Here is a 19620-nt window from a genome sequence, read left to right as displayed (position 1 = left end):
AACACACACATAACCACAGCACGCCACACACGCAGACTAACACATGCACCACAAACACTTACATATAGATGCAACTGCATATATACTCTGCGTGGTGTGTGTGTGTGTGTGTGTGTGTGAGTGGGAGGGAGCTTGGCTTCTTGCAGACAAAGAAGCTGGAGCTGCTGTGATGGCTGTTATCAGCAGAGCGAGCCAGATATATGTAGAGCGGCAGGGCGAGAGAGAGCAGGGCAACGATCGACACCTCAAGAGAAGATAGAGACAGAAGGTAGACAGAGGAAAGTGAGAGAGAGAGAGAGAGCGAGAGAGAGAGTGAGAGAGAGAGCGAGGGAACGAGGGAGGAAAGCAGCCTCAGAGAGGAGAGAGAGGGAGAGAGAGAGAGAGAGAGGAGGCTGCAGAAGCATACAGATGAGAGTGGGAGTACTTGATAAAGAGAAATCTACAGTGCAGGCAGCTCTCGCTCTTTCTCTCTCTCTCTCTCTCTCTCATACACACACACACACACACACACTCTCCCTCTCTCACATACACACACGCTCAGGGGAGCAGCCAAGCGAGCGCAACAGCTGAAAAAGAAAGGGGCTGCTGTGCGCGACAAACACACAGTCAGTCTCTTTTGCTTGCGGATCTGTAAACTCCAGTCTTATCCAACACCCACCTCTGGCAGGATTTTACCCCCAGGACGGAAGCTTTTGTCTGGATACAACTTCAGCCTTCATCCCCTTCACATCCTTCCTCTGGCTGGATTCAGAGAGAGCAGCATCTGGACGACTTAACCCTTTACCCGCTTGCACCCTTGCATGCTGACCCCCCTCCATCCTCACCATGCCTCTAGCCTAGCTTCCCCCTCCCCCTTTCCTTCCTCCTTCTCTCTTCACCTTTCCCCCCCCTTCTACCTGCCTCTCCACTATTCTCCCCCTCCTGCTGCCTTGCCAAAAGACTCCTCAAAAGCATGGCGGGCTCCTTCGACAGCCACTTTGCCCGCCATAACATGATGTGGCAGTGCCAGCTGTCTCAGCCGGACTGCCGCTGCTACCGCGTGGATGGCTACTCCCTACTGAAGCGTTTGCCCCTCCACCCCCTCATAGGTCCCCGCTGCCCGCTGCAGTCCGTGGGCCAGTGGCTCGACTCCATCGGCCTGGTCCAGTACGAGAACCACCTGCTGGCCAATGGATTTGACAACGTCCAGTTCATGGTGAGTGTTTTCTCAAGTGTTTTTGGGGGAGAGAGAAGGAGGCAGTAGAGATTTTGATGCTGTGAGTTTAGGACGGGGTTGGATTATACATTTCTCTTCCCTTCTTGTTCTGTTATTTTTTTCTTTCTTTGGCTTTAAATGTAATCTCCTTTTTTTGTTTGTAACACCTCCCTCTAAGCTCTCTCTGCTCCACTAGGTGGAACTCATCTTTTGCTTTGCAGTGATTAGTGAGACCATTTTTCTCTCTTTCACTCTGCTTTCTTTCATTTCTGGATTTTCTCCTCTTTGGATCATCCTCTGTCTTTCTCCCTATCTCTCTCATTCTTGCTTTCCCATCATCACTGCCTCTCCCTGCTGATGCCATGTGAGGTCCTCCCACGCACAGAAATCCTACGCCACATCTCCACCACAGCAGAAATCCAGCTCCAGCATCAAGCTGCACACATACATGCTGCTACATACTGCACTAAAAATGCATCTCCAAACCACGGATGGTCTCATGGTTTTTGCATACACATCTACATGCACACATAGAGGAATATTGCAGGTATGACCACCTGTAGCCTTTGGATCGAGATTCAACCTGATCCTGTAATATCCAATGGTCCGTTCATCTCCCGTGACGTAGGAAGAGAAACTCGCTTGGTCATTTTCACGTTCAGAAACAGTTTTGATCTTGGTGTGGAGGTGTGTGTGTGTGCATGTGTGTCTTCCACAGGGAGGGAGGGTACGTGAATGATGAAGGAGGAGAACGTGGGAAAGCAGGAGAGAAGCCAAATTTAGAGAAACTGCATCAAAGGCAGAAAGATGGGGGACAAAGCTGAGGGGGGCTGACTGGATGAGTTTATCTGGAGTTTAAGATTGTCACTGTTGTGGAAAAACCTCATATCTCAAATATGGCAACTTTTCAGCACCAATAAGAGGCATTGTAGAGGAATTTTGAACCAATAGTGTTGGAGTCATTTCTCATGTTTTGGGTTCAGTGGGTTGAAATTATCTCACACGATGTTTAACTTACAAGGTTTCCACATGACTACAACTGACAGTGTATGTAGGCATTTGTAAATGTATGCATGTAGGTGCGTATGTATGTTGTCCTCCACCCAGTGTGACCTGCATCTGTTGCTTTGGTTACCCTGGCAACAGGAGGAAATCACAGAATCTCTCTGTATCTGTCTTTGTGTGTCTCTCCCACACGTGGCCAGTGTGTATCTGTGTTTCTGTTCTTGGTCACCAGCATCTTTCAGCATTTAATATGAATTAGTCAATTGGTTCTGGGGCTGATGGGAAATCGTGTGTACAGCCCATGTGTGCGTGAGAGGACACCCTCTCTCCTCTTTCTGTGTTCGTCTTCATTTAAAAGTCTCAGATCTCTGCAATGGATAATTATCATTTTTCCATATTAATCAGTCCGAGACTGCGACTAACACATGAGCATGCACACGTCGTCATACTCTCTCTATCGCTCCCTCCTTCTTTCCTTCTTTATTTCTTGTCTTGCCCTTCCTCCCCATTCCCTCCTTTTCTTTCTTTTTCACAGGTAGAAAAGAATATTATTTGCCTATAAGCTGTGTAAGGGCAAGATTTTTATATTACGTTTTTAACCCTAAATCAGGAAGTATGAGGTTGCAATAAAGAAGCTGCCTCATCTATCTAACCCTTGTGACCAACTGCATCAGAGTGCAACTTAATTCTCTTGTTCAGTTGCCATAATTGATGTATATTATTGGCCACTTGGGGCAGCGCAACAAGCTATAAACACAATGTTGACATATTATCACATTACTATGTAAAGATGTTATGACAAACAGTGGCCTCGTTACACATCCAGCAGTTATGGAGCAATGTTATTATTCATTTGGAGTTGATTTATTTTGTCCACTACGTCCAGAACTTTAGCTCTGCTTTGATTTCTACAAATTCCTGAGATAAATATCTGTTTTTTCAGCTGTTAAATGATCCTAAATGAAGACTATGTTCTTCAGCCTGTCACTAACATTGTTTGATGTTTGGTGCTGGGCAGACGGTGTACCAGAGGTTTGTTAGAGAGGGTTTGCTGGAAACAGCTGCCTGCTACAGGTGGAAACCAAGCTGATGAGGGCGGTGAGGCTGAAACAACCTTAATGCTGTAAACCAAAATAATGAGCGGAAAGAGCTAAAACTCTCCACAGAGACGGGAGAAACTACAATAATGCTTAATACACATGGTCATTACAGCTTTAAATTCAACAGTCGCTGTAGTCAGACGCCAGTTTGGCAGGTAGAGGTACAGCAGGAGTCACTGCAGCTGCCGTGAGAGTCGACGTCACACATAACCTGTTCACATAAGCTGTATTTTATTTCCGCTCAGAACGTCCCCAGGTGAACCCTCCATTCATTTACACTCCTTCCTCTTGCTCTGGCACACACTTCCACACATACATGCCATCATATCAACGTGCCAACGTGTTTTGCTCTCATTTGCACCTAGTTTGTAGTCGCTAACAGTTTCTGGCAGTACTTAGCAGAGACTTGGGGATTTTCTGCTCTCCTGGCCTGGCCCCTCTCGTCTGTAAATGTTCCTCAATAGCTCGGTCGCCTCCTCTGAAATGCCTTTTAGATATAATTAATATTGAAAGGAGCTGAGATGAAACAGCCTTGCAAACATCACAGTGACTTCAAAGTCCTTTTTGTGAGTGGGCCCCTCTTCGTGTCTCCCGCTGTTTAAAGTTTTTCTGGTGTGCCACTTGCTGAATGGAGTTTTATCCTCTTTGTTGTTCATGACTAAACAGAAGACAGTGATGTTTTCCAACCACAGATTGATTTTAATGCAGCTGAGGCGCAGGCACAGGCTACAGGGATTACACTGATATTTGGAGCGCTGCTTTGTTTTATTAGTGGCCGTGGATCCTTCAAGGAGATGCTTGGGTCAGATTCATTTCAGCACCATTATGTATGGGAATTAAAGTAAAATACTGGCAGATTCAAACTCAAACCGCATTAGAAAATAATAAATTTTTCATCTCAAGACCAGTTCAAGTTCATCTGTGGAATTGATTGGTTTGCAAATGAATTTGACCTTGAATCACATCTGTATCAGTGCATGACGGCGAAAGATGTAGTGTGGAGAAATGTATGCAGACATGCACACATCTACATAAACACGGACAATTCCCATCCACTATCACCCTTTAGCACTAATGGGGGTGATTAGAGTGGGTGTGTCTCATCACCTTAACCAGCCAGCAGAGGACAAGTACGGCTAGATTGATGGACAGATAGCAGAGGGGTGGAGCGGTCGTCATGGAGACAGCATTTAATATGACAGACACTGGATGGAGACTGATCACACCCATTTGAAATGATTGTACATACATGTAAGAAGTAAGGGAAAGCAGAGCTGAACAAAGGAAACAGACTGAAACAGAGACTGTATTGTGTGTTTGTGGTGTAAACTTAAAGACCAACCGAAACGACACTGACTAAAAGCAGAAGCTGCGACGCAGCACAAAAAGAGCTAATGTCTGTTTAGATGCAAACAAAGCCACATGCCTTATCTTTCACTTTGGGTTTGCTGAAGAAGCTACTGAACAAACATCTACCAGGGAGAATGTGCTTGCTAATGTCAGTTTGCTGGCTCGAAAGCTAATGAAGCTAAAGGTTGCTGCAGTGAACTTGTAAGCCAGAAGTTGTTTATTTACACATCAAGCAGACAAGGAGTGACATGGCTTTTATTTGGAGTTGAATTTCTGGCTAATGTGGCAAATGGAAGCCCAACGTCCACTCTCCTGTTGGCTCAATTTTTCTTTCCACTAACTCCTGCAGGAAATATGTGACTCCACTACCTTCACCGGCTAATCATTACCTTTGTCTGCTGTTTGGTGCTGGACAGGTAGCGTTTTTCTTGACCTCTGCAAACAGTGCTGATGAAAACAGCCAGTGACAAACTGGTCAGAGCTGTAAAACCAAAAGAAAGAGCTGAAAGATGCTAAAATGCTCCATAGAGGTGAAGGGAACTGCAGAGTCGGGGATGCTGTAATTGTCACAATGAGCCACTGGCACTGGAACATTCACATCAAACATTTAATCATTCTGTCATTTATGCCATTGTTCATATGCTCCGTATTAATTGATGACAGGGATGTCTAATTAGGATTTCAGTTGGACTTCAACTATGAATCAGTTTTCACTGCGAGGTTCAATGTTATTTAATCAGAGAGGAATGGCCCGCAGCAGTGTCTCAGGTTCATGCATGTTCAGAATCACTTACCGGTGCCATCGTTATGGGACTAGTCTGCAGCAAAGAGCCCATTCACCTTGACTAGTCCTCTGACTGCAGTAACATTGTCCCTGTTAATACTCATGATTGCCATAAAACACACACACTAAGCATGGCACACCGCTCAGGTATGTGACCAGAGTATGGGAGTGACAGGAGGCTGAGAGCGGAAACACCTGATTTGTCATGGATCACTTTAAAGACAAGACGAACTCTCCTGAGGGGAGACAGTTGTGAACGTTCTGTCACCATGTTGCTTTTTCATTTGATTTCATGCAGCACAATGAACTGATAGAAAGAGAAAACACAGTTGATGAATACAAAAGTAGATTAGTGTTAGGATTGTATGTGGAATTACAAACATGAATGGAGATAGATAACAGACATGAAGAGATAATAAATGATATCATGCAGTGTGTATTGATAAGAGCAGCTGCAAGGCTGGTGAAATTAATCTGGCCTAACTGTTCTGCAGAGGGAAGTAATGAAACAACAATATTAGAAATGAATTATTGTCAATATTCATATTCTGTTCAGAGGTAGCGCCAATAATCCTCCTTATAAAGGAATTTATTATTCAGGAAGAGAGAGTCTTATGAATAAAACTCTCACTGAGGAGGGATCTAACACCTACAAGTTTCCAAAGAAACCAAAATGAACAGAGACGGTCTGAACAGTTAGTGAGAGAGACGCAACAAAATAATGAGAAAAAAAGCACAGCTGCTTTGATGGCAGAGTGGTGGAGACTGGCAATGAAAGGAGAGAAAGCGAGGGATGCGCACAGGCATGGAAGGAACAGAAGAGAGAAAGAGGTACAGTGGACCGCGAACGATTTGCAGCACTCACTTAAGCTCGTTGGTGCTGATAATGGCGTTCACTAACATCGCTGAATATCAATTTCTTGCTCCATCTTGCCTCAACCCCCTGCAGTTGAACATGAATTTTAATTTCTGTCTTCAGAGTGTCTGTGACCCACTGCGGCGTTGTCATTAAGCAGCGTGGTCAAAGAACCGCAAGCAAACCGCAGGCCATGGCAGTCGTATCAACAGTGAGGGACCACCACCACCAGCAGCAGAACGGATCGTTAGTGCAGACCAGTGCTGCACACCAGCAGTTTATCAGACACAATAACTGTTTGCTCCCAGGATGAAGAGTAAACAATGTTGGCTTTGGAAGATAAAGCTGAGCCTGGCTTCTGTTGTTCCTCCCTCATACATGCTAATTCTACTTGTACTGATGTGTTCGTGTGATTTTTATCCCATGATCCATCATGTGCACTTGGAAATGGCAGATATGGGGCAAACATGATGTTAAGATGGAAAGTGACACAGGACTAAACAGGTTTGGGGAAAGAGAGAACAAACATTAAGGAACTCCATCTTGCTCTATAAGGAGCCCAACAGGGAGTAATTAGTCATGCCTTTGAATCCCCTCACAATCTACCCTCAGCTGAATCTGTGAGTCATTACTCTGCTGTGAAGTTGTAGCACGGTCCAGCGTCCGCTCTGCTCTGCACTCTATTAATCAGCCTGGGAGCTGATCTATGAACTGCACTCTTCTCACAGAGGCCCCGGCGTACAGGTTGGTGAGGAGACTGTGGAAAGAATAAGTTTAGCCACAGGATGAGTCCGGTGAGCTGCAGGGACGGACTAATGGGGCCCTGGAGAGAAGTCTTACTAATAAGCCTGCTGCTACATCACCCAGTTTAAAAGGGCGATTTTTGTCCAAAATGTGTTGACATTTTAAACTTCGATTCATCAAGATAAAGTGTAGAGAACATAGTGGGGGATCATATGGTGCAGAACTACTGCTGACATGGAAATTAGCCAAGCACATGGATTAATAGACCATGTGTTTGGTTTAGCAATTTGTACACAGGGATTAACAAACTGAGAGGAAAGCATAATGTGGAATATCAGAGTTAAGATACTCATGGGAATGGAAAGACTTCCAATAACCTCCAAATCAAGAGGGTGGGTGTGTTAGATAGTTTTCAGGTACTACAGTTAGTTATTGAAACTTTCTATCCACTGAATGAAAGCTCAGATTAATAATCAGTCTCACTGAGATGCCTTATGTCATATACCATGTGGCCAGCATGCTGCACTTAGAGCAGTGTGAAAAACACTGAGCAAGTTCTGCTTGATTGATAATATAAAATATATGTGACATTAAAGTGCAGGCAAGATGAAGAATTATAGATATAATGTTACTTTATTAGTCAAAGAGGAATTGTACAATGGCTAACAAGCTGTGATATGTTAGTTTTCAGTCTGTGAAGCCATTATTACAGGATATCATATTATTTTTTCACTATTTTTCTGACAAGTCTGTGGTTGTCTGTGATTCCATTGAGCTTGTCTTACACTTAAAGATTGACCTGCTTTTATTCTGAGTGCCAGGTGCGTAATTCAGAAGTCATGATTTAAACCGTGCACAGTTCAGCTGTTTAATCTGTTGGTATGGTTTATTAATCCAAACATACATTTTTGCAAGTGCATGGTTTAGCGTCCATGCACTTGGATTTTTATACCAGTGTTTTTCCTGCTGCGTCACCCCTGGCATTTCTGTCGCCGTCTGTCTCGGTTACTCATTGTCCTCCTGTGATGTTTTCCAGCTTTGCTTTTATTCAAATTTAAACAAACACCGTTCCACACATTCACACCGTGTCAAATAAAACAGCGAGAGTCGCTTGGAGTAGCGCAGATGCTTTGCTCAAGGGCTCTTCAACAGTAAAAGCAGTGTGCTATTTATTGAATTTCCCCACTCACATTTTCTCAGAGGATTCAAGACAAAAAAAAAAAACAAAAAAAAAACCCTGGTTACAAACATTCATCTCTGTAATTCTAATTCCTACTACCTTTTAGGTAAACTTCGGTAACTGTCTAGAAATGAAATATATGGTGATCAATAGTAGAATCAAAATATATTTATAATAGATTTATTTCACTGTAGTATGCACAGACCTCCAACGAAGCCCTGCTGTAACACTTTCTGCAGGGCGTACATACAGAACATTTCTATCTGTCTAATAATGGGAAGTGCAAGCAGATGTAATTGGCAGATGCAGCACACAGACTCAAAACTACAGGAATTTCTCAGTGCATATGTGCACTGAAGAAGTACCCTAACAGATACAATATTCAGTCTTTTAGATGCTGCTGTGAGTGAAATAATTACAGATATTTTACAACACTCAATCTCACAGAAGATTTAGGAAACGCAACGAAACCATCATATTCAGTTTGTGACAATTGCAGCAGATCTGTTGTAAGAAATGTCTCAATCGTGAAGCCAACTAGGCAAGTTCCTCGCTGGGGTGAGAACTAAGCGACAGCTAGTGTGTCTCCCTATCTAGAATTAAAATGTCACAGCCTCGTAACAAAATGTCCTTTCCGAGGGCACAGCGGTCCCCAGAGTCGACCTCCGGACAGACGTGAAATAGATGGAGGAGAAAGCAGATCTCTGGTATCTACCTCCTCTCTTTTTGCTCGGCTCTCGGATGTTTATCACTGTTATTAGTTTAAAAGGAAGGCGATGTAGAGGGGCCGACAAGTGTAACCCTTCAGTCCTACACCAATGTGTGTATGTACTGTGTGTGGGTGTGTGTGGGTGTGTGTGGGTGTGTGGATGGTCCTGACACTGCCCCCAGGCTGGTCACACTGTCCCTTTCCTCCTACGATATTTTTTACCATCATTCTGGTGATTACCTTGCTTCACTTTTCACTTCTGTCCCAATCTATATTCCTGAAGGTATTTTTGGCTGAGCTGGCCTTTCTCTGTGCTGCAGTGCTCCACCTGCACACTGCATCTCTTCCCACCCCTCCCTGTGCTCCTCGTTTCCTCTAATTATCTGTCTGAATGAAGACTTCCTCTCCGTCTCTCTGGAGGGGGGATGACTGATAGGTCTCTTAAGGTTTCCCGTTGGATTAATTAAAGGTGAAACTGTGTGATACCTATACAGGCTGTGTGTGTCTGAAATAACACTTTCATTAGTTTCCTATCTTTTCTTAGTCACGTTCTCTTTGATATTCTGACTGGCACACTGCTATTTTTATCGCCTTATCATTTGATAAAATGAACCAGAGATGTTTTGCTGAGGCCTGTTTGGCACAGTAGGTTCTGTAGCAGTATTCTCTAAGTTTCAGCAGTTGTAGTTGTGAGTATGTTGTTGTGCTAAATTATGAACAAGGAATTATAAAATCCTAGAGACTTTTACTTCCAAGTAAATATACAATTGCCGTCGGTGAGAGTTTACTGAGGATGTGTTGGTAATATTCCAAGTAAACGTCAGGAGGTAACAATCCGCACTGAAAGACAGAAAAACGCCCACACATTGTTATGACATTCCCAAATCTTCTTTAATTCTAGTTGACAACGTTTCAACCACCCGAGGACGATGTTGTCATGTTGAATTAAAGAGGAACTGGAAACAAGATAGTCATTAAAAATGAATATTTCACTGACAATTTTCCGATTTGACTAATGCATTTCCCCACATGGCCGCCAGATTCAACTGGTAAACAAACACCTGACTCGGAGAACGTCTGGATAGGACGCGCAGTCTGAATCAGCAAAATAAAATTCAATAAAATACAAACAAAACATTAAATTTATGTTAAATAAAGCAGTAAATTTAAATGGTGTGCTCACTTAAAATGACACCATATCAGTGGCTTTGCATGTTCCAACCTGTTTACTATCAATCACATATACTTTGCACTAAACCTAACCAGCTGAAGAAAATCAAAAACCACAGTGATGTGGTTTAGGAACTTAAATGCAGCAATCTGTTTGTGTTCACTCCTGTACATGATCAAATCTGTCACCACACTCTTGGAAACCTGCTTGTGTTACGTAATCCATCACTCACTGTTTAAGAAATGTACGTTGTCGTTATGAGGTAATGCAGTGCATGTTTTCAAATCAATCTGCACTTCAACTGCATTACCACACAACAATGATTCGACTTTGAAAAACGTACGCTTGATGATGGAATACAAATATCAACCGAGCCTTCTGAGTCTGTGAATAGATTTTCATACCGCACATAAATGAATGGAAAACAGTTCCCACCTGGAACAGCAGGAATAACTGCATGAATTCAAAAACAGTCAGCAACGATGTGTAGTTGCAGACACAGTCTCTTCAGAATTTTTTTTTTCCATGCACCGAACATATAAGCTGCTGATATCACAATTCACATCAGGAAAAAAGCCAAATCCCAGCTGCTACTGTTGGTTTTCTTTTGTTCTTGAGTTGGCTGTTGAATTGTTATTTTGCCAGAGAACTGCCACAAAAGTCATGTTATGCCCTGGGTGCAGACATGCTAACCTTGGCTGTTGTTTTGTTGCTCTGCAGGGCAGTAATGTGGTGGAGGACCAGGACCTGCTGGAGATTGGGATACTCAACTCGGCCCACAGACAGCGTCTCCTGCAAGCCATACGGCTGCTGCCCAGGGTGAGTGCTGCAGCTCATCAAACACTCCAGCAACAACTATTTAGACAGCTCAAAGAAGACATCAAGTGCATCTGAGCTGTCTCAGCTGGGTCTATTCTAGTTCCAGCGTCATGCCAGTTCCATAAATCCACGGTCGATATCAGGAGAGAAATATATAAATATTCAAGTTGAAAATCCATTTTGAGAAAAACAGCTTCACTTTTAGCTCCAGTCAGTGAGTTTTATTTAGTACAAAATTCAGCAATCTGCTCCATCTGTATTTCTCTGTAATATAACTCTCTCTGTCGGTGGTCGGGTTTCATTGTGCATCTTATGCTGAATACTTGGAACCGCCCCAGCAGAGACTAGGGGGTTCAGGAAAAGATGCACAAAGCTGCATTACTATAGATCACAGCCTCTGAAGGACATGAAGTGAAATGACACAAGAAACTGCCACATTCACACCAAATATAATTCATACATACATATACCTGTCCATCAGTAAAAATAACTTGAAAAGGGCCACAATAATCAACATGGGAATAATATAAAGAACAGAGTCATATGGAAGTTTGTGCAGGCTACAGCCGTATGTTAGGAAGGTCAAATGCCTTTATATGTGTGTGTGTGTGTGTGTGTGTGTGTGTGAGAAAGAGACTAGAAGTAAGATCAAAGGTGTGTGACTGTAAGGAGCGAGAGCAGAAAAAAAAGAGTCTGCAAAAGAGAGGACAGACAGAGAAGAGAGACTCTGAGCTCAGAGATAAGCAGGTTTCATACAGACACTGTAGAAAACTTTGATCTCCAGTCTGCACTTTCCTCCTCTCATACCCGCTAAACTTTTCAAAACACTCTAAAAAATTAAACTTTTCACTTCTGTGTCTGCCCTCACACACACATGCACAGACACATGTAGGCAAACACGCTCAGCTTAAGGTGAAGGATGTGGGATGCTGGTTTAAAGCACAAACTGTCTGAAGCTGTTTTGACTGTCAAAATAAAAGTGCATGAATTATGAACTGCTTCACACATGCTTTGCTTCACGCATTAGGTGAAGCTGCTGCTCGTGTTTACTTGTTTGCACTGTGAAAATATTAACCCAGGTTGTAGTCATTTTAATGATCCCATGTGATCCAATGAGGCTGTTGCAGCAGAATCTAGAACGAAAATGAAAAAGGTGTCGTGCAGCAATCGGATCTAATGTAAATATAATTCAAACAGCTGTCATGTTATATAAGAAATAGGTATTTAGGCTGTGTTGTATTTTGCATGTGTGCCTTTTGATAGCAGCTGTTCAGTGCTACAAAGTTACTGCACCATATGTGCAGAAAAATAGCAAAACACATCCAGTGTTTGCTCACAGTATCACTGTAGCAACAAATAAATATCACTGAAGAAGTGAAAGTGGACAGGTTGAATTATACTTGGCACTCGAGGCCAGGATGTCTTTCAGAAGCAAAAAGAAGTTATAAAATGATAAAAAATACAGATCTTGAAAGAGCACTTTTCTCCGTCCTCTGTGTACCGAAGGTGCGGCCCATCGGTTATGATGGCAACAACCCCACATCAGTGGCAGAGTGGCTGGAGTCGCTGGAGCTCGGTGACTACACCAAGTCTTTCCTCATTAACGGTTACACCTCCATGGAGCTTGTCAAGAAGATCTGGGAGATCGAGCTCATCAATGTGAGTCTCACACCTTTTTTTTTTTCCTTCCCACGTGCACTGCTGAAAAATGTCCATCTTTCAGGATAAGCCTGGTAATCTTCTATATTTTTCTTGATGCCCTCAAATGTAAAGAAAAGAGCTTAAACAGCTTGTCTGTGACATTTTGTACAAAAAAGATTAAAAGCTCGCAGTTCCACTGAGTGACATGTTCCTTCATAACAATGAACATAAGCATCATAGTTTATTTTTGAGTCGATCCCACACACACTGTCCCGCTGCCAGAAATTCTTCCTACAGCACAGTACGTTTATTAATCCATTGCCGAGAACAGTTTTCAACTAATGCACTATTCACCTCACTAAAGTGCTAAAAATACTGTGCCCAGCTGTTTGAGCAGTTTACTTTTTATGAAATAAAACTATATTTTTATTTATATATTAAAGATTTACGCTTCAACACTTGAGACAAATGAGCAGAGTAAGGTAGAAGGAAAGTATGGTGAGAATAGAGAATTTGTTGACAATAAGAAAAATATATAGAATGAATCCAGCATCTCCAACCCAGAGACAGACACTTCTTCCACCTTTAGGCAGAGGGAATCAAATTTATATGTTAAACGATGGCTTATAGCAGATCATTTTCCTTTGTCATAAATAACAGTGGTGTCACTGCAGGGGGCTTAGTGGAGCTTGTTGGTTTGTGTCCTCATCTTTCACCTCTGTGACGGAGTGAATTTGTATCTCCTACGCAGTGTGTTGCACTTCAGACCCATGCATCAGTACACGCACAAGCTTTGTCCTTTGGCTTTTTATTCGAAACAAGGCTGAAGTCGATGTGAAAGTTCCCTCTGTGGGAAGGATGTCGAGGCCACAGTGTGCAGAATGCCCATCAGGCATTTCTTCTCATTACTGTGCAATGCGTGCTAAGAATACAAACAGGAAGGAGGTGCATTTTTTGCTGTTATATCATAACCTTACTGCATCATTTTTCTTGCTCTTTCTAACAGTCCTAACAGCTGTCCTAACAGCTCCTTGTCTTGCTGCACGTGCGGTTTGAAATTTGCAGGAATAAAGAGCAAGCAGTTTGCAGCTGCTTCCCCTTGATTGAATCGCTCCTTCTCTAAATATCAGCGATAGTGGATGATGATAAGGTTTGGCATTTGAGCTCCTGTGTTGTCACAAGTGCTGCAGGTTTATGATTCAATTTTTGAACATGAAATCTTCAGCAGAGATGGGATTAACTGCAGCCTGATCTCATCTGAGTGATGTGCTCCTTTGATGCTCAGAGTGAGACAAAATCATGCTCGATTGCAGAGGGCGCCAGTCTGGCTGATTTCAATGAGAGAGAGAGAGAGAGAGAGAGAGAGAGGGGGGAGAAAAGGGGTGTTTTTCCTTCCCAGTGGAGGATGAAGTGATAAAGTGATGAGTGATCAGCTGGAGGAGGTGGAGAGGGAGTTATATAAGCATGTGGGATGCAAGATGTTTCACAGCGCTGGGGATACCACCCACATGCTGTGCTTATGTGTGCATGTGTGTGCGTATGAGTATGTGTTTCTGGGTCCATATGTGTGGTGGAGAAAGTGTGACTACATGCCTGTGTGTTTATGTATGTGTTTCAGTGTTTGACTTTTTAAGCACAATCCACCGTGTATATCTCCTCCGCTTTTTTTGAGCCTTATAGTCTAAATGTTCTCATATACATATAAACATATATGTTTGATTTATTGTGTTCCCATTAATGCATGTAAATAAATATATTGTAAAACATATACTGTAGGCTTACGCTAGATAATGAAGTCACCGTCTGTGTGGTAAAGAACCAGCTGTAGTGCAGATTGAAGCCACAAGAGGCTGCACAAGTACACAGCATGTACATTCAGTGTGTGCACATATTTTCAGTTTTGAATGGTTTGGGTTCATATGCAGCAACAGTTTGGGGAAAGCTTGTTCCTGTTTAAACATGGTAATGCTCCTGTGCACAAAGCCAGGTCAATACAGAAATATTTTTGCCAGTTTGGTTTATTTCACAGCTCCCACATATTAGTATTATTTCCTAAAATGAACTGGTATTTAACTGTAGGTTCATAGCAAGTTTCAAATTACAATAGGCCATTTTTTATGAAGACAATTTACCACGTCACTTTAGAGACAAACCAGGTGTAAATAATAAAATGAACGATGGCTGAAATCCATTTAGCTGCTTCAGTTTCAGGGTCCTGGTGTTGTTCTTACTGGTTGTTTCAGTGCAAAAAGTCAAGCATACAGTTCTACATAAACGCAGAATAAAGTTTCCAGTGTTAAATGACGAATGCAGGAATATTTACTTAATTGGGTTTAAGTAGAGCATCGAGATCCAGCAGCTGATTTCCTAAGGAAATATCACTGGAAAATGTTCCTCTCAGTGCACTTACTGACTTAAACTTACAGCTATTACACACAGGCAAGATCTGGACAACCAACTGTATGTGAAACTCATCATAATTAACGATTCATGAATAACTGCCTCGGCCATTTGCTCCATAATTAGTACCAAATTACAGTTTTTTCTTCCAGGTGACTTTTTGGGGAATTATTAGGAAATGACAGACGCTGTAAAATAAAGTGTTAGTGTCGACTGCCCTCATCAGGCTCATTAAACACCTCTGGGATGAACTGGAAGGCAGAGTGTGAACCAGGCCTTACCTCATGCATGAATGATCAGGCGTCCACATACCTTTGGCCACAGTGTATCAATTTAAAGCAGATCTTATTGATCGTATGCGAGTACATGTGACGCAGTGTGTGTGTGTGTGTGTGTGTGTGTGTGTCTGGTGTACAAGTCTTTCTTTAATGCCTGCGCACCACTGCAGCAGTACACTGAAGTGGTCTCCGGGGTGACAGAGAGGTCACTACCTGAGAGAGAGGTGTGTGTGTGTGTGTGTGTGTGTGTGGAGATGGTGGAGTGATGCAGAGAAGGGCACATAGATGTAAAAGAAAAGATGGGATGGAGAGAGAGGGAGAGAAAGAGGAGAACAAGTCTTTAAAAATAGACTTAGCCACTGCTTTCATGTAATGACCAGATAATCGCTATGGGCAATAGATGCTGTGGTGTCCAGGGAGACAGGGGAAGAGTGTCGAGCATTGTTGGAGCACTTTAAAATGGAAGGATACAAGTGTGTGTGGGGATATAGGTGTATGTGTGTCCTTTTGATGGGGCACATATGTGCAGTCCTGCTGTTGTGGGATTAGTGGAGCTTTCTCAAAACACCTTTTAATCCTACCTGTCCACACTCACACACAATATACTGCAGACAGAGCAGAGAGCAGGTGCACCTCTCTCTGCAGTATAGTGTGTGTGTGTGCGTGTGTGTGTATAACTGTGGCTCTCAGGGTTTATGTCAGCACAATAGTTTGACTCATCTGACTCACACCTGGTCCAGGTTAACTGTTATATTTAGTGCTCTGCAAGAAAATTAATGATCTGGTTATTTGAACTTTTTTTGTAGTTTTGGCTTCATTTTTGTTGGTTAGGATCATTTTTAGTCTCCACCCTCACAGACATCATACCAGCAGAGGCCAGTTTTCAATAATAAACAGGGGTCCTAACTTCCAGAACTCAGACTTGTCTTTAGAGCAGCAGTATTTTTAGATCTCAGCAAGTGAGTATATCGGGTATATTGTTGTTATATTGTTATATACAGCCAAAACTAGTTAACTAAAGTTGTGTGTTTATACAGTTAATATAGTCACTGCATGTATGTACATTTATTTATAAGACAGTTCATTGAGAAAAAAAAAACCTTTGTATAGTAAAGTGGGAATTGAAATTCTCAAGACCTGAAATGAAAACTCATTAAATCTGACTTTAATTTAAATTATTAAATTAATATTAATAATTTCAGAAAATTAATCATTAAAAATGGTCAAGTGTGCACATGCTGCTCATCATTGGAGTGTTTTTTACACAGTGGATTTTACACTGTGTTAAGCTTTAACTAATCACAGTCCACTGAGTGCACTGAGGTAATGTGCCTTCAGCTCTAGTGCTGGTTTTTACATACAGTGCAAGGTGTAATGGATTAATAGATTGACAGCAAATGATCACCAATGAATTTTTATAGAATTTACCAAGTAAAAATATGAGACATTTGGTGGTTAAAGCATCTTAAATGAGAACGTTCATGCATTCTTCATGTCAGACAGTTGTAAACAGACAACTGTGTGTGAGAGGGCAGCACTTTTCGAAGGTCTTTGTCTTTGGGGAGCCACCATTTAAGCTGCTTTGTTCACTTAATTTTCCCCCTAGCCCAAACTAATTTAAAGGGCTGTGTCAGGTACTTGAGAATGTAATAATAGGAAGACATGATGACTCTATCAGCCTGCTTTTAATATCACAGGTCTCCTGGTAAAATCTGTCAGCTGTCTCAAGACTAATTTACTGTCATAATCCTCACTGTGCAGAGATTTAAGCCTCAACCCAGGTAATGAAAAAAGGTTTGTTTGGGAACATTTGGGCTTTGAAAAGCTTCACTGTGCAACATTTCTTCTAAACACCACTAATACTTTTGGGATTATGGTCAATCCGATCAGTTTTTGGCTGGAAGAAAAGTCTGGATTTCAAATTATTGTATCAACATTTGTATAAAGGTTTTGTTCTAAATAGCTTCGTCAGTTGGTATTTTTATGTGTACAGGTGTAGAAGCCCACCTGTAAAACCTTGTGAAAGTAGCTTTAGCCAGAAAATAGCCTTTGATTGATCCAGGAGGGACAGATCCTGCATATAAACACATGAACAAACATGAATAGGTTTGCAGCGTGCCGATGTAGTGTTCTTTGTGTGAGGCATCAGTTATCTTGTGTCTCTTTTACGTGTTGGTAATTATGACAGGACCCCTGATTTACATATTCATTTCCCTGCAGTGCAGTGAGCCACAGACACATCCTGTAGAAATCCACATGGTGGTGCTGCTGCCTTTCAGTTCAGTCAGACCTCCTTGTCTTCAGGCGAGGAAAGTAGGAAGGTACAAAACAACTGCGTCAAGGCTGCAAATTGCTCTCATTTCAAGTGAGTCCTCAGAGAGCCCAAAGCGAGGCAATTAGAAATGGATTTCATTTTGGAAAGTCACGTTCATGACAGTGGAGTGCAGATAGTTTCTGCTCCTCAAGGAGTAATTCCCTTAATGTTTTCTAGATGAGTGGACCCTGATATCAGAGGAGGCTGGGTGTTTGTGTGTGAGTGCATGTGCTGTGTGTCCTTGGTTACCTGTGTATTGTGCTGAATAGTGTGTGTTTGAAGGTCAGAAAGGATAGAAAGTTGAGTTCCTCTGGTTTTGCAGATACATTTTCCTCTGAATGTGAGCGTGTACATGCAGCTACCTTCATCTATGCAAGGACTATGAACTCTTTGTAGCAGGGTTATGTAATATAATTTATGAATTATTATTGGTTTCCATAGCAATACACATCATAAAATAGTTGAGAAAGTGTTTTGGGGGCCAATCCATTCTCAGTTCTAGTAAATATTTGACAGATAAAAGCTACATTATCTCAGTATCATCACATAAAGCACAATTTCTAGTTCTTGAATTTACCTGAGTGCTTAAGTATACTACTTGACAAAATGTACTTAAGCTACTTTACACTAGTTTATTTATTCCTGTCTTGTGAATGATCTCACAACCTCTCTGTAGGGTTCCTGACCCCCCACCACTGACCTAAAGCAACCTAAAGATATTAAAGGAGAGTCAGTTGTGTAGAGAGAGTTTTGCAAAGTCTCTTCTGGTTGACAGATATTGATTACTTCATGGTATATCATCAGTTAGTATGTAGGAGAACCTTTAGTGCCTTCATGCTGGTCTCCTGCATGTGAAGACCTGCTAGAGTGTGTTCACATTGTGTAGGGGTGTGTGAGTGTGGGAGTATATGTGTGTTTGTGTGTGTGTGTGTGTGTGTGTGTGTGTATGTAATTCACCTACAGGGCCTGACTTGTCTCTGCATTCCCCTCTGTCATTACAACATTTCAGGAGGTACACCACTCTCAGAAATGGGAAGTCTGTGTGTGTGTGTGCGTGTGCGCGCACATGCAAAAATATGTGTGTGTAACTGTATGAGGGGTCCAAAATAAATTGAGGACAGTCATGAGAGTTCAGCCTTTCTTCTACCGCTTGTACTCGGTTGCCATGGCGGCTACTAGTTACCATAGAGACAAGAGATATGCGCACTTGGTATAAATGAATTGAAATGTGTTTATGTGTATGTGTGTGTACTGGATTGCCTTTTTCTGACACTATTCCAAATAGTCTGAGTGTGTGTGTGTTGTGTGTGTTTGTTTGTGTGTGTGTGTGTGTGTGTGTGTGTGTTTGTGCGATGTTCCTGTGCTTATCACCTTCTTTGTCACCTCTCCAAATGGACAGATTGTCTCACATCCCAACACCAAATGGTTCCTGCCTTCGTTAGACTCTGCAGGATTTAACCCTATACATCATTCAGTTGTACCTACACACTCATGCAGCCACACTCCCAGTAGTTAGTTTCCCTTTTCACATATGCATGAGCTTCACACCGAAAAGCGGTCCATGTGCGCGGCTGTCACACACTCGCTCTGTACAGTAGGCTTTCATACATGTCCGATGTGTTGAAATATGAGAATACGGTATGTTCGCTTACAGCGTGTGTGGAAAGGGAGTAGTGAGTAGTGGCTGGTGTTAATTTTTGTGTGGGTGGATTTGCCTCAGGACTGCAGTGTACTTCACCGTCCCTGCCTGCCGATATCGCTCTCCTGCAGCCTTATTTGGCGTTTGCGCTTCCTGTTGTAGCACTCGCTGTGCTGGAGATAGTGTGGGAGGTGTCAGGAGAGAATGTGTGTGACCCCCCCGTGCACACCCTGAACCTGTGGCCTGTGAGTACTGCTGCAGAGCTGTAGCTGCTGGTCTGCTGCTGCACAAACAACACCCATACTCGTTAAGAGGCAAGGATTAATCCCTCCTTAGGCGTTTGCTCGGGATCTACACTGCATTCAGAAGCTTTTCACTTTTTTTTTTATACAACTATCAGAGGTTTAAGGCTCAAGAGGTTAATCTCCTGTATCT

The 19620-nt window shown here is 42.4% G+C and overlaps 1 protein-coding gene across 7 annotated transcripts in view; it reads left to right on the top strand.

The window, feature by feature from the left end:
- anks1b (ankyrin repeat and sterile alpha motif domain containing 1B) overlaps positions 1–19620 on the top strand; it is a 211973-nt gene that overhangs the window by 154631 nt on the left and 37722 nt on the right. For 5 of the 7 annotated variants that reach the window (XM_071502474.1, XM_071502472.1, XM_071502473.1 and 2 more), the window contains 3 exons: positions 1089–1195; positions 10815–10913; positions 12420–12572. In XM_071502474.1, coding sequence (XP_071358575.1) covers positions 1089–1195; positions 10815–10913; positions 12420–12572 — 359 coding nt within the window. Of the gene's footprint in view, positions 1–68; positions 1196–10814; positions 10914–12419; positions 12573–19620 lie in introns of those variants that run through there. The other 2 variants (XM_071502476.1, XM_071502481.1) reach the window with 1 other exon arrangement.

Source organism: Trachinotus anak, unplaced genomic scaffold (genome assembly GCF_046630095.1).
Source record: "Trachinotus anak isolate AG129_WGS33_773 ecotype Australia unplaced genomic scaffold, CSIRO_AGI_Tana_v1 ptg000018l, whole genome shotgun sequence".
NCBI classification, from domain to species: Eukaryota; Metazoa; Chordata; class Actinopteri; order Carangiformes; family Carangidae; genus Trachinotus; species Trachinotus anak.
The sequence above is the reverse complement of the archived record's forward strand: the minus strand, read 5'-3'. Positions and strand labels throughout refer to the sequence as shown.